The 16,140-nt window shown below is 36.1% G+C and overlaps 1 protein-coding gene across 1 annotated transcript; it reads left to right on the top strand.

Annotated features, from left to right (window-relative positions):
- Positions 1-1,319: 1,319 nt before the first annotated feature.
- On the top strand, positions 1,320-12,189 carry LOC136258403 (nicotinamide N-methyltransferase-like). Its single transcript, XM_066051719.1, has 2 exons — positions 1,320-1,400; positions 11,300-12,189. The coding sequence occupies exons 1-2, from the start codon at positions 1,357-1,359 to the stop codon at positions 12,102-12,104; spliced, it is 849 nt and encodes a 282-aa protein (XP_065907791.1). The 5' UTR covers positions 1,320-1,356; the 3' UTR covers positions 12,105-12,189.
- Positions 12,190-16,140: the final 3,951 nt, after the last annotated feature.

Below are 16,140 nucleotides of genomic sequence, written 5' to 3'. Positions count from 1 at the left end.
ACATGTTTTTTGTTGTTGTTTTTTTAAAGAAAAGGACCAAGAACAATGGTATGATGTAACTATCAGAAATCTCTTTTATATTATTAGATGGGATGGGAATGCATGGAAATTTGTCCTCAAAGTCATGGTAGCTACACCAAGCCAAGACAGATCATTTTCAGTCATCAGTGTCGCAGAGCAAGAATTGTCTACAAAATGCTTCTTAATTGTAGTCATGTGTTAATCATAATTGAAAGAATTAATACCATAAAAGCAGCATTGAATGATTCATTTACTTCAGACTCTCTTAATAAACTATAGCAGTCACTTCATCACATCCATCTGCTGACAACTTTACAATACCTGCTACTTAATATAATGTGACACTAATCCATTCACTTTTGCTGAGATTTCTGAATCTGGTCCTGTCTCATCTGAACTCTCTGGATCCTAGGAAGTCCACAGACCCAGATTCCCTGTCTGCTATGTTCCTGAAAGAGATATAGGCTGCTCCAATGGTTACCTTATACTGTTAACGTTCAATCATTCATTGCAGAGTGGAATTATTCCTTCACAGGCAAGAAGTGTTCACATATACTCCAGTTCATAAAGGTGCATGGTGCTTTGGACAATCCTGGCAACTTCAGACCAATCTCTGCATGTTGTGTCTGTTCTTGCTGTTTATTTGTTTTCATGTATTTGTTCAATAATTTGCCTTAAGATAATTGTTGTATCTGTGTCTATGTATATTTGCTTTGCAGCCATGTGTTAAGTTTTGTACTTGTAGATGTTCATTGTTTTGTCTGTAATATATTATGCTGCTCTAACAATGAAGAATGGTATAGTTGCCAATTGTCAGAGCATAATTTATAAATCAAATTAGTCTGATAATTTAAGAAACTTTTTTGCTAACTGACAAACAAAATTTCTTGTTGTACAAACTCCAAACTATGATAGCTATCTATTGAATTTATAAACTGACAATAGCTAACTGTGAAAGTGCATGCAGTCTGGATCTAGCAACTGTCTATGCAACCAGAGCAATAATTACTTGGTACAATAAAATCAGTGGAAGTGGAGCAGGTCAAAGAATCTGGGTGAACTCAGTTATAGCAATGAAAGTCACTGATACAATGTATGACTTTCATTGCTGGGAAAAGTTTCGCGAATTTCGCGATTGCAGTAGCTATCGCGAAACCTTTATGCCGGTTAGCTTGTTACACTCTTGTATTTGTACAGTTAGAAAATAGTATGCACAATCAGCATCGCGAAACTTTTACGCCGGTATACACAGTAGAGTGCAATTCGCGAAACTTTTTCCACGCGTAACTTTCCCCGTTTACGCGGGTAGTTACTAGAGACCGGGCTAGAGACACGATGAATTTAAGTCCAGAGCTTCAGAGGGATAGTGTAAATGACGGGTGAGTTACAGGCAGGCCGAATTTGACAACGTTCGTTCCTGTAAAATCCTCATGTGTAGAGTCGCTTCATTTATTGTATGCGGCGCGTTTCTGCTTTACTGTTCGCGCGGCGTACTACTGCATGTGTGTCTTGATTAAACCACTGTCTTCCTTTTCACATGATAAGCGCATGCTAAATTTATGACCAAAACAACGGAGTGTACATAGCTAATTAATTACCGTGTGCCCTTTAATTCAAACTTGCAATCATGTTGTCCAGAGTGTTGTCCGGATGTTTCAAGATTCGCATCCTTAAAATTGCCAGTATAAATGGCATCGGAAGGTCTCAGAATTTCTTTCGTACATTTTCATCTGCTCAATCAAGGTACATATAGCAGTTACTAGAGTATGGTTATAGTTGATATTGTGTGAGCCACCGGCCATAGTCATACATAATATTATATGTATGGATTTACTGTTATTTTATGCTACTAACGCGGGCACGAGTGAGCTAGTTATATAGCTTTATGCATGAGTCAGAGCCTATGGAGCCGAGTATGGAGTGCAACAGTAGTCTAGCGACCAGACCGCTGTTTTCATGCACTGGTGTGAGTATCATTTCTGTCACGCGACAGCCAGATCTACAACATTGATTAGTGGAAAACCTTGTGAACTCACCAAAAAATTGAGTATAAATAGCTACTGTTCATTAAATGTAGTCGGAAAATGTGTTCATATTAATTAGCAATTTGTTCCACAAATTTATCAATCTAGGGAAGAAGCTAAATTTATAAGACTGGGTAGATTAAGCTTATATGTTCATTTCCTCATGTACCCAAGATTAGATCTATTACTTGTTTTTTTTTCTCTCGTTGCAACAAGAATTAAACCATACTAGCTAGCACATACGCATACATGCACATGATATTAATTGTATAATGTTAATTGCCCTTTGATGTAGATGAGTTTGGTCTGACAAGTTGGCAAAACGCATCATTTTCCCACATGCATTGTAGCTAACTAAATTCAGAAGTGTGAATTTCATACCAAAGGCAACTTGAGTATGAAGGTCAGTTGCCAGAGGAATCAGTTCAATACTTACAAATTTACAGTGCATTCTTCTTATTCTTGTTTCGTTAACAGGCCTTTGCTATTCATCAACACTGTATCCTCAAAAGTCGGTAGATATGGCTTCACAAAAATGTTATTGGAAATCCACCAGACCCTTTTTTTCCTCTCCCACAGCCCAACATAAAAGATAAAAGTGGTCTTGGCACAATAGACTTAGACTTTAAACTTTGGTCCTATGGTTTATTTTTGATTGAAAATAATCGAAATAGTATATAAGGTGCCAATTATTAACATCATTTCGTCAAGTGATTGTGATTCTTCACTGCAATGACGTATGGACTTTTGGTTTAGAATATTCACTGAATAGAGCAGCATGCAATCTTTAGTCTCTTAGTGCACCAATTTTTAATGATTGAGTGAACATTGTGTTATAAGGGAAATTGCAAATCCTATCTTGTGCCGATTATTGGCATTGATATCAGGTATGCCACCCCGTACTTCTATGACTGACCAATTGCTGAGACTGTGCAAACTTGTGTATTTCTCTCTGGTGCCTTGTTGGTTCTTTGTGAAATTTTGTGGCATGTACAGTCCTTGGATGACTCCATTTTACAGAAGTTATATGAAGATGGGGCCAACCATTTGAGAATTATTCAGGTAGTAGATGCAAAACCATACTAGTTTCCAATATAAAATTATTTTTATGCAACTTCATTGTTAGCCAGCTTAATATAGAGCGGCAACAATACTTACTGAATGAAAACGATTGTAAGATTTGTTTTAGAGGGTACAACAGCCCACAGTGTTCCTGGATAGCTTCTATATACTCTGTAGTCTGTGTACTTTACAAGTGCTGTAATTGGTACCTTCCAATAATTGTGACCTGGTCTGCGAAAAGGGCTCTTATAGCCTTTCCAATTGCATATATATGGTAACCCATAACTTGACTGGTGAATATGGTACAAGCCTACAATTTGGTCACTCAACAACCCTAACCTGGCAGTAGCTGTGGGTGTAATTACATGGTTAGTAGATTAGGAGTTATGATTAGCCAAACATGGATAATTGGAAAGGCTATAAGAGCCCTTTTCGCAGACCGGGTCACAATTGGTGACTTTTGCTACAAGGTTTTGTCATTATCACGCAGCCCTAATTGCTCTGTATAAATATATACTTGTATTTAGTCTAAAAGGACATAATGTATATTCGTGCATGGTTTTAAAGATTGTATAGTATTTGTAGTGCCTGGGGAGGTAAGCTGGCATACTGCAAAATATTTGTCATTGTTTACTCTTGACAAACCGAATAGCAGGTCTAGAAATTCTTCCACTTCTGAACTGTAATAAAAGTTTCTTAAGGAACTTTGTTTGTGTTGGTGAATTGTCAACGCTTGCAGCTGTTTCTTGGTTGGTTAGAGGTATTAAATCTCTTCTGTTTTATCTCTAAGAATTGCTTGGATCTGTTAATTAGATAGTTCTTTTATGATCACACATTCTACTTAGATATCAATTAGCTAACCAAAGTGTGATTTTTCTTTCTTTTGCAAGAGCTTTATATCTTTTGCACCTTTCTGTCTTTTTCTTATGGACTTCAGTTTGTTGATATCAGGTAACTTTGGCTTTAAATGATGAAGGATTAGAATAGTATACATAGCCGTCTCCCCATCAGTATGTCAGCTACATGGGTTGTAACCATTATCTAGAATGGTAAGTAATAAAGGTCGTCACTTTTTTTTAACAGTCACGTTTTTTTGCTTATCGTCACTTTACTGTTCTGACAGCTCTTTCTGCTACATCATTGGCTTGAGGGTACATTAGGTGTTGCTTTTAATATGTGTAAAACCACATAGGAAAAGCTTGATTCAGGTTTTATTTACATTGTACTATGGTCTAATTGCTCAATCAGCCCTCATGCGTTATGATGCGTAGCTAGATGTAGAGAGAGGAGGTGCATGGCTAGCTATGAATTTAAGTTTCACCTTGATTTATCTTAAGTTACTCTTTGTGGTTTGGTCTTGCTGTCACTAACTGCCTCCTACATAAACAACATTAATTAGCCCATTCCACACACCAAAATAATATGTCACTAATAGTTGGACATACAACTGCCATATCAACTTAACAGCTGGGCAGTCACCACAGTTTATCTTCTTCAGCTGCAACCAGCATGAAGCTATAATAATAATAGAGGTGAAAGTGTTTTCTGGCAAACATGACTGAACAGATGTGAACCAAAACAAGAGCAACTGCATGTCTGTGGTACTGGATCAAGTCATATAACTTGGTATATATGTGATTCTTTTCTGCATTCACTATAGTGTTAAGTTTCTGATCCCCTAGCTGCTTCACAAGCTTTGTAGTGAGTAAAAGAGAACATGAACTAACAATAAACTGACAGAATAGCTTCAATGAACAATGGTGACCAGAGCTTCAAAGGTACCACAATAATAACCAAATTCTAAACATATCTAAGGCATGACAGTTTACGTTTGCTTAATCTGCTGTATGGAATTAATAATTGTTATAATGAACACTAAGGCATGACAAAATTTACATTTTACATAAGCTGTCAGTGGAGTGCAGAAATGTACTTTAAACATGCACTAAAAGTCAGGGCGCTTACATATGTAGCAATTTGTGTATATGGTTAGCAACAAATATTGTCTATTAAATGAATACAAACATTTATTGAGGAGTACTTCCCTCTATAGCTATGTAGTAGGGCATGAATGAATGTAGAATTTTAACATTCTTTAGCTTCTCGTAACGAATGTTTGAATGTTGCTACACCCATTCAATTAGTCAATAATAATAATAATTTGCATTATGAACATGTATTATGCTGTACAAAAGATAGGTTAGCATGCATTTGTGAAACTTTTACACAATCACAATGTTTAAAACAACAACTTTTAAAAGTAACAACTTGATTTCACAACCATAAGAATTGAGCGTGGGTGAAGTAACTAATGTTTGAATGCTGAAATTTACATTCAAATGTAAGGTAAATGAACATTTGTATGATTGTTCCGTACGTAGCTATACTCACCTTGTGAGGTTCTCAACAGATTTCTTTGAAGGAAAGGTAATGGTAACTATATATGGCTGGCTTTTACAACAATGTGATGTGTTTGGACTACATCATATCATGATACTCCCACTTGTACTAGCAAGTATGATAAATTGTGTTGGATCAGGGGCGGTGGAGCAGGCCAAAGAGTGAGGGGGCCAGGCCAGCCGTAAGTTGAAGACCAAAAAAAAAGGTCACACCCTACTGACAACAGCTCTTCACCAATTATATCTCCTTATTTATAACTACACGTATGTAGCTAAGTAGCTTGTTACACTGCTCCTCTGAATACTGTGACCGCTCTATTAGAGTATCTAGATCCTGACTGTTCTATTAGAGTATCTTGATCTTTTCTTTGCAAACAGTGTCCCATAAAAATGGGGGGGGGGGGGGCATCCCCCCTGGGCTCCCATCTCCACTGCCTATGTGATGGATAGCATTGCACCAAGAGGTATGTGGTCCGTTACAGTGCTTAATACTATATCATCAACTAGACAAACAACTCCATCAAAGTCTGACAAAACATCACCCATCTTTCTTTGGAAAGGTTCAGGTGCGGAGGTTATTCCAAATCAAAAATGACTGAAAGCACATCTCACAAATAGAGTAATAAAAGTTGTCAGTTTTGAGGATTCAGGTACATTTGTCAGACCTTCAGTGTTGGTCACTAATAATCATAATAAAATTTAGTAGCTAATTCTGTTTGCCAGAAAGCAAGTTTTGAAAAAATACTTTACATTACTAAGTTCGGCTATATAATGTCTACTTTACAGATGGTCATGGCAAACACCTGTGTTAGCAACACAGATTCCACTCTGTAGGTTCTTCAATCTTTGAATCACCCAAAGTCTTTGGAGCTCTTTTCAATTTTAGGTAACAGTAGTATTGCTATTCAACATAGGGCATTGAGGACTGAGTTTAATCTAGTAACCGTATTGAATCCTATCACTGGCTAGTAGTGGCTCAATGAACGACAAAACTTGCTGTGAGCATGATCTTTTATGGCTTTGCACATGTAATGGCATATTTTGGCAAGAAGAAACAGCCTGATTTGGACTTTTTCAATTTGAAAACGAATTTAAGTCTAGGACATGCACAATGGTCCACTCAAGCCTTGCCCCTCTTTATTCTCCTTGTGGCTATATTTGCTATGCCTTTGAAACAAAATAATAATAATGAAAACAGCCACAAAACAAGAAGGAAAATTTGGGGTGGTGATGCTGCTAAACCATAAATTCCTATTTGACTCTCTGTCACAAAAATTAATAAGATCAATCCATACATCCTTTTGAGTCAAAATTGGGAATTGTGGTTTACATTACTATACCCCAGTAATCCCTTCTTGTTTTGTGGCTTTTTCAGCAATCTCTATTTCTCTGTCTTTAAAATTCTTCATTTAGTTTTATTAATCCATTATTGGATTTGTTTTGTTGATAATTGGATTGCATTCTACATTAAGTTTAGCCAATGTTTAAACCAGTATCCACATAAAACAATCAATCTGTAATGACCATATGTGACCAGGCCTGTGAAAATAGGGCGTGTGGGCACAAACTACACCTTGTTACATGGAAGGTCCTATCTTAGTAATGGAATAGAATATTTACATTCTATAACTTGTATTATATAGCCAATTAAATGTTTAATAAATGTGGAAAATTGCAAGGCTATTGGGTGGTGACAAAAAGTTATGAGTCATGAAAGTTTGAAAAATATGGTTCAGTGGCATCGACTCTACCTGATTAAATGGTTACAGGCCCAAGGTATATTAAATATCCTTGGAGAATGACCGTCAAGATTTCAGTTTAGATGGTGTCTCTGTGACCATGTCGGTAAACTCGTCCAGGAGACTGGAGGCATACAAGTCCTCGTAGTTTCTACTTATGGAAATAAAATATCAAAAGTTAGTTTATATGCAAAGTTTATATTATATCATATTGTTACAGAGAGTAAATTGAAGGCTAAAGAGGAACTCTAGATCTGTAAAGACACTTAGAATTCCAGTAGACTCTGACAATGGTATTGTCAATAGTCAGGTAACTAAGAACTTTATAGCAGTCACCTAACTACCACCTTCAGCCACCCACCACCAGGCTGCTATAGAGTTCTTAGTTACCTGACTATTGACAATCTCATTGTCAGAGTCTACCAGAATTCTAAGTGTCTTTACAGATCTAGAGTTCCTCTTTAGTCTTCAATTTACTCTCTGTAACATTATAAACAAGCTATAAGCTAACTTTTGATATTTTATGTTCATAAGTAGAAACTACGAGGACTAGTATGCCTCCAGTCTCCTGGATGAGTTTACCGACATGATCACAGAGACACCATCTAAACTGAAATCTCGATGGTCGTTCTCCAAGGATATTGAATATACCTTGGGCATGTAATCAGGTAGAGTTGATGCCGCTGAACCATATTAGGCAAATTTTATGTGCCCACATGCCCTGTTTTCGCAGGCCCGGTCACATATACAGAAACTCTTAATATGACCTAGAATTCAAATTACTAGTGACTTTAATAGCTGTCAAATTATTACCATTATTATTATTATTATTATTACATGTTATAATTGTAAAGCTCACATCAGTGAGTATGCTACAATGGGGGGGATTTAAACTATAGATTTGTAATGCGATCTAATTTAATTAGTCCTTAAAAGTATCTATGTTATCTCACAGCTTATTAATGTTACTAAGTAAATTGTTCCATAATCGAATTGTAGCAGAGAAATTGTACTGACTTGTAAACATCTATAGTCATATCTGGCAGTATGAATCTAAGATCACTGCCCCTGGTATGCCTTGTTCTGTATGTTATATAACTATAGGTAATGAGATATCCACATGGTTGTAAATAATTTTGTGTAACATCTGAAGTCTTAGGCATTTTAAAGTTAGTTTCTATGGTATTCCAGTTGAGACGCAGCAGCATATTAGATACACTGCTAATTTGGTGATAATCACACATCACAAAGTGAGCTACACGTTTTTGTATAGGCTTCAGTTTGTTTGAAGATTGTCTAGTGTAAGGAACCCAAACTGCGAGCTGAGTCTGCGACTGCATATTCCAATATGGGTTTAACATAAGTAAGATACAGATCTTCTTTGGTTTTACGTGAGCAGTTTTTGAAATACAAAGCCTAGCACAGAGTTAGCCTTATTACATACATAGTCTACATGTTCGTTAAAAGACAGTTTAGAGTCAGTTGACACCCCCAAGTACTTAGCACACTCAACAACAGTAAGTTGTTTACAATATAGAAAATATTAGCTTGTATGGGGGTTCTTTTAAGGGATACTGAAACAACCATGCATTTATTAACATTAAAGGACATCTTTCACTTTTCCTCCCATAATTCAAGTAGCTGTAGATCATCTCTAACTTCTGCTAAACTATCAATCCTCCTATAGAGGTAATACTATGCAGTTATCAGCATATAAGCAACAAATAGAACTTAATTCCTGTAAAACATCATTTATGTATATCAAGAGGCCCTAATACAGAACCCTGTGGGATGCCACTTAAGACATTACAGAGAGAGGAGGTACATCCTCCACACACAACACTCTGTGTACGTCCAGTCAGGAACAAGTTTAGTATGTCACCTCTGACCCCATAATAAGTCAACTTTAAAGTAATTGACAGTGGGGCCACTTTGTCTCACTAAAATCAAGCCAAATTAATCCCCTTTCATTTCAATTATAAGTGAGATCGTGGATTGTTTGCAGTAACTGTAGTTCAGCAGAATGGCATTGCTGAAATCCAAAATGCATGTCTAACAAAACTCTATTTGATTCCATAGGTGACATGATATTGCTATAAATAATTATGTGTCCCATGACATTACTACACACACACTAGTGAGAGACACTGGCCGATAGTTTGATGGATCCGTTCTATTTCATTTTTTGAACAGTGGGCAGATCAATGCTTTTTCCACTCTGATGGAACCCTATACATTGGTTTAACGAAGCAGAATAAAGCAGTTTAAGACAAGGAGATACCTCACTTTAGTAGTAAAGTCTGGATCTGAGGCCTTGGTGGGATAAAAATTGCTGAGTAATTTGACAATGCCCAATGCTAGATACATCAAATTCAATACGTGAAATATCTTGATACGGACTATCTTCCGTGTGCGGCAACTTGGAACCATCATCCCTTGTAAACACTGAAGAGAATTGTTCATTTAGTATCTCAGATTTTGCCTGGTTGTCTATGGTTAAAGCCATCCTTATGCAGCATTCCCAGACCACAGTAATCTGTTCATATGCTGAAACAGCCTTTTCTTCTTGCCATTTTGATATGGATCGTGTAATTATTATGGTGTTAAACATGTGTTTCCTAAATGCTCTTTGGCATTCCCTTTGCATAGTCTTTTTAAGTTTCCTGTAATGTGACCAATCAGCAGATGACTTTGTAGCTTTAGCACGATTCTAGCTAGCTTGTTTCTGTCGCCTCAATTGTTTAATGTGTTTATTTATCCACGGTTGGTCAGACTCCTTATAATTACTTACCACATGAGAATATCTAACAATGATGTTACCATTTTGGATCATTAAGTCTCTTCTGGATTGTATTTCTTGGACTACAGTGCCTTAATTGTGTTTGATGCACTCGGATTGTGTCATATCATGGGAGATGAACACCCTCTTATAATGATCATGAACTCTAAGGTGGGGAGTTTGAGAGAATAGCATGTTTATCACTTTCTGAGTTCAATCTAATAAGTAATGGCCTGTGCTTTCCTTCAAGCCTCCTACCAAGGTGAAGGATTTTATCAACTACTATAATGAGGTCAAAAACTGATGAGTAAAGGGATTCTTTATCAGCTTACAAATCAGCTCCTTCAAGATAGTTGTACATCATTAAGTTGTTTTGTGACGATTACGATCAGAGATCTTACCAATGTCACTCAATGCAGCTGAAGTAGATTGGGTATAGCAGGTCAGAACTTTAAGCAATAGAGGAAGCTGTAGACTTTATCTCTTGTTGTAGGTTTTAACATAAAACGTTAACTTTTTAGACAAATCTCTTTTCTAATTTCACTGTGCTCTGATGTTAGTGACTCAGTTTCGTTGGCTTCAGAACTGTCATGTAGGAAAAGGGCTTTGTGGGTAGAATTGAACATTAGCTGCCTTGAAGAGGTTTCACATTTGTTGGACTTACAATAATACATAACATTATCAACAGTAGATGTCAACCGAGTAAGCAACTTATATTGCTCTTTATTTAAACCTTCACATGTCACAATGCATGCAGCCACGAATCACATTGTACAGCCTTACTTTTCTTTGTGCATTTCATATTGCAGTGATGACAAACATCAATGTTCTTATTTAAATCATCAGGAGAGTTGTCTGGTCTCTTTCATTTAGAGGGGTGTTATCCTCACTTCAGTGTCTATTTTCCAAAATGTTGCCACACTCACAGTGGGTAGCTGCAAATATACGCAAATGAGAAAACCGTACATGTTAAACAAGACACCAACCTTTTCGGGTACCGTTATCCATGCACTTTTCACCTTGGTACCACAGTTTATCTTTATCGCATGCTTTTTTGTTGTCAGATACTCTTGACAACATTATTAGAGTACTGCAATATAAATTATCATGGACACGCATGCACAGTGATCCATTTTTCAAGCCTTGCTACTTTTTGTTCCAGAATTCTCCTTGTAAACTTCTTTATGCCTGTGAAACAAAACACTACTATGTATCTTGTCAATGATGTATGACTATAATGTAGTGTATATATACTTGTTTTTATGTTACAATTAGTGACATAGATGTTATGGAGGAGCGTTTCAATGATGCAAAGAAATATATGAAAGAGTTCCTTCCTTTATCTGTACTTGAAGAGAACACACCAATGCTTGCAAGTTCATTAATATCTCCATCAACTGCTCAATACTTTCACAACTTCTATCAACAATATCACAAGGAGTGGGATAATTCTACTGCACTTCTGTTGGAGCTTGGAGGGGGTCCTTGCATTTACTCATATGTCAGTGCTGTGCCACATGTAGCTAAGATATACCATTCCGATTATGTGAAGGCTAACTTGGATGAAGTATCCATGTGGAAGAACAAGGATCCTGATGCTTTTGACTGGTCACCTTATTTCAAACATGTTGTCCAAAAGCTTGAAGGGAGAACCAGTTCTTGTGCTGTGTTGGAACGTGAAGACAAGTTGCGTAGTTTACTACGTCTAATTCCATGTGATATAAAAGCTGATGTGATTGCTCCAGCTGTTACTATTCCTGTGGATATTTTAAGCAGTAGCTTTTGTTTGGGTAGTTCTTATGACACCTTAGAAGAATACAAAGTTGGTTTGAAGAAAGTTTATGATATGATAACTCCTAATGGCTTTTTTGTGTCACAGACAACTATACACCTCACTTGGTTTAAGCATGGAAACAAGATGTACTACGCTGCTTTTTCCTTGTCCTTGGAAGATGTGAAGCAGTACTATAAAGAAGCTGGTTTTAATGTTCTCCATGCTGACACCTGGAGTAAGCCAAAGGAATTAATCACTGGTTCAATTAGTGCTGCAGAATATGCCTTTGTTGTAGCACGCAAGTAATTTTAAACTTTGATTTAGCTACTGTTAGTTGTCTTGTTAAATCTGACACTATATTATCTTGATTTATGCGTTAAATTGTTATCAGTTATAGTGCACTTTATATTATTATTATATAAATAGAACTTGTATGCATGCAGTGCCTATGATGCATGCGAAGTGCCTAAATCAGAACATAAGTACAGTCTTTGCCATTACTATATATAAACATGTATGTCTATATATAGGCTGTTTATGTGAATACAGTGTACTACAGGGGAAGATCATAGGATTCACAAGGGGGATACTAACAGGACAAAACTTTTAGGTTGGCTAAGAAAAGTGGTACATGATTGGTGCAACAAATTTGTGGAACATATTATCCTATCTAGAGGTCTGGGAGCATGCCCCAATAGAATAATTTCAAAATTGCTATAATATAAAAGCTAATGAAATTGTTTTACATTATGTGCTATCTATAGCCACAATTCTTTTCTGTGCCTCTTAACTCACTAAATTTTGCCAAATGCCAAATACAGTACCTTTAACTAGTCCAAATCCTTTACATACAGTATGAGGTACAGTAGCTATAAGAGAATAAAGAGATGTTATCTAATTGGCTTTTGTAAATGGAGTCATAACTACCTTAAAACATTCTAATTATAGCACACACAAACTACAAACTACGTGGTCACATACTACATGGTCACTTGTTTTAGCTCATTTCAACCACTGGTACTATACATTGCGTGTTTAACTACTTATATCACAGCTTGTCATGTGTAATAAACAACTGCATGGCTACCAAAATGCGTATAATTATAGTGTTTGAAACAGAGTGCGTGTCAGCTACCTAAAACAATGACATGCTACAATATTATAAGTGACACATAGATGCATGGTTGCATGTTATACGGGTAAAATAGGGTACGTATTGTATTTGTGTTTGAAAATGCAACAAAATTATTGTTGCTAATAGCAGCAGTATATCCCTCCCTTGCAAATATGTATGCATACACATGTGACCAGGCCTATAGGGCATGTTGGTACAAATTAAAACCTGACATAAAACAGCAGGAAGTACTAAAATGTTACAATTTATCTCAGAGGGTTGTGCCAATGACTGGATATAGTACGTACATTGTTAGTGCGCCAGATGATTTGACTCTATATATTAGATATTTTTTGGCCCCATTTTAGATTTAATGTAATGTAGTATGGCTTGGTTTTTATGACATTAAAATTAATTGTCTTTCTCAGAACTATCATAAATACAGTTTAATTTAATTTACATTCTGTAATTTATATTATAAAAAGGACTGAAAATTTCATGGCCGTAGGCAAGTTTTACTGCCACATAACACTCCCTGCTGGTCACATATGTGCTTGTACAAATTGATGTTTAGCCTCAGTAACACTTAATACTCATGGATGGATTATATCCCTTGATGTTTGTACTGTATTATATATATTGCAAAAAAAAGTTATATTATACTGCTTGACCTGTTAAAATTAATGTGTCTGACACAATATTATGACCAATCAAAAATTTCAAGCCACATCTGTCGTGACCCTTTCCCAAACCACACATCTCTACTCTTGACATCACCACTAATCATTTGGTTGGTTGTTTCTCTCATGAAAAGCCCATTTTTCATTTTACACTGGTTTCCCAGGGCTCAGCTCAACCTGCACAATCATACAGTTCTATATAAGTAAGGCCAGGCAAAGGAGATTGCTAGTTATTAACTCCAGCAATTTAATTTTGATGTGGGCAAGTCGTAATTTTTCATTATTGACTATTTTAAGAAGCACCTGCAAAAATCACAATAACATGTTATCTAAAATTTTTTTTAAAAACTGTCACTATAATATGTACAATTAAGGATTGTTGAAAGCCTTCTTAAAGTGTCTAAGCATTGAAATGCTAGAGCGAACGTAATTAACTATTAAATAACAGTAATGAATTTAGAGGCAGCAGGATGGAATATGGTGAGGATGGGTAAGGAGAAACAATGAGTCAATTTTGATAGCAGTTGATTGGAATTTGTTTGTTAAGAAAGGTACAAAAAGCTGCAAACATGCATGAGGCAATAATACTATAGTCATATTTTGCAAATGGAAATTGTGTGATTGTTAACTCCCGGCACATTAGTAATTCCTGCTGTCTCCTTGTAGCTCCTTTCTGATGCTTCTTTTAGCTTCAGTGTATCTAGTTCTGCTACTAGTAATGTTAATATCTTACGAAGTATGTACACAGTATATCATTATCACCTACCTACTGAAAGTATTGTAATTCACGTTTTTGTGTTGCAAATTAATTTTCGTATGCAAAATTTATAGATTTTTATACAAAACAGTTGCAGAATATTGAGATATTCTAATAGAGCAGTCATTCACATAAATCATAATGTATATGTGGATAATGTGGTAATTAATATAATTTCAAAGCATTCCATCACCTAATAACACAACTCTAATTTTCTATATAATATACACTTGTAGGCAAAGGTGTGGCTAACCATAAACTGCACTATCCTAAAATTATCCTGCCATGTTGTGGACTGTATTCTCTAAAGCACTGTCAGTGTTGTTATAATAAATCACATTTGGGTATTATAAATATATATATGTTCATAAGTATTTTATATCCAATTATGGTAAATTTATGAAAATATTACAGGTACTCCTAATGTATAGTTTATGCACTTTATATCTTGATATTCCTCACTATAATAGTGAGGGGTACATAGGGGACAGTATTCCTATATATGGTAATACAGTTTAATATATATATGTTATCTCTTAATTTGTGGCTAGCTTATGATCACTGTTGATGTTGATCATGAAGTATATAGTGTAATCTATTTCACCCTAAATCTGCAGGATTTAACCCTCTGAACATACTTTAAGCTATGCAACCCTTAATGCCCCTTGACCCAGCATCTACGTTACAAAATATTTTTGCATAAAATGAAAATTTCTGCATGATAATAAAGAGAATTATGGTAGATCTTGTAATGTATAATGAATGGAGTAACTTCAGGAATTTTGGTGACCGGTGTCCAAACTTCCTGCTGCATGTACGCTCATAGAAGCATGCAAAATCTAAGGAGGGTTGGGGCAGGAAAATTCAATGCCAACTTTACCGAAGACCATGATGTAAATTTAAAGAATGTAACAGTTACTGTATGAACTTTAGGTTTAAGGAAGAAAATCCATCCCTCCTGGAGGAAGACTGAGTGTGGCCCCGACTAGACATTGGGTGACCTGCAGTTCGAATCCTGGGGTTAGAGGGATTTTTTTCCTTACTTTGGCCCCTTTTCTGTTACACCTTATCAGTCAGTAAGTCAAGTCACTAGGTCTAAGTCCTTGAAATTAGGTTAGGTAATCCTAAGGCTGCAGCACATGTTGCTGTCAGACCTTCAGTGCTGGTCACTGTAAAGTGCTAATAATAATAAACTGCAACTGAAATGTGCAATAATTGCATGCAGGCAAAAATGAATAACCTCTAATCTAGCTATACTGCAGCTACTGTACTGTATGATATCAATGTTAATTCCCTTCCCATTTTGTATACATGTACTGATGTTGCTAAAGCTGTTAATACTATATGAGTCATTACTGACATGATTTCAACCCATAATGCCTCTATATAGGAGACTCTTTGAACCTCTAACAGTTTCCAAGTTTCTAAATTAGTTACCACTGTATGTATATGCCAAGGAAAATTTACACTCCACCACAGACACACACTGCACAGCACTCAGCATCATCTCTTTACCCTGACAAATATTCTTTAAATTCCATTAATAACTAAATTTACAACTCAGTGTGCATGCCACTGCTACTGAAGACACAGGACAATTCTATAAAACAAGTACTTCATGCAAAACAGTACAGGCGATCCTATGGTCAAGGTGTGTGCTATAGCTATTAGGGTGCTTGGCATGCATTCATTCATGTCCCTTCTTGTACACACAAAGTTGGAAATGATGCAGTGCAAAGCAAAAAAAATCTCTATGAGATATTCATAAGCTGATATTTTCTCAGCATTGTT

This window comes from Dysidea avara, chromosome 6 (genome assembly GCF_963678975.1).
Source record: "Dysidea avara chromosome 6, odDysAvar1.4, whole genome shotgun sequence".
In the NCBI taxonomy this organism is placed as follows: Eukaryota; Metazoa; Porifera; class Demospongiae; order Dictyoceratida; family Dysideidae; genus Dysidea; species Dysidea avara.
This window is presented reverse-complemented; position numbering and strand designations above follow the sequence as displayed.

Excerpts from the sequence above, each read along its gene's own strand:
- LOC136258403 (XM_066051719.1), top strand. The coding sequence starts at position 1,357 with ATGAATTTAAGTCCAGAGCTTCAGAGGGATAGTGTAAATGACGG. Across the intron at positions 1,401-11,299 it reads AGGGATAGTGTAAATGACGG|TGACATAGATGTTATGGAGG; the intron begins GTGAGTTACAGG and ends TGTTACAATTAG.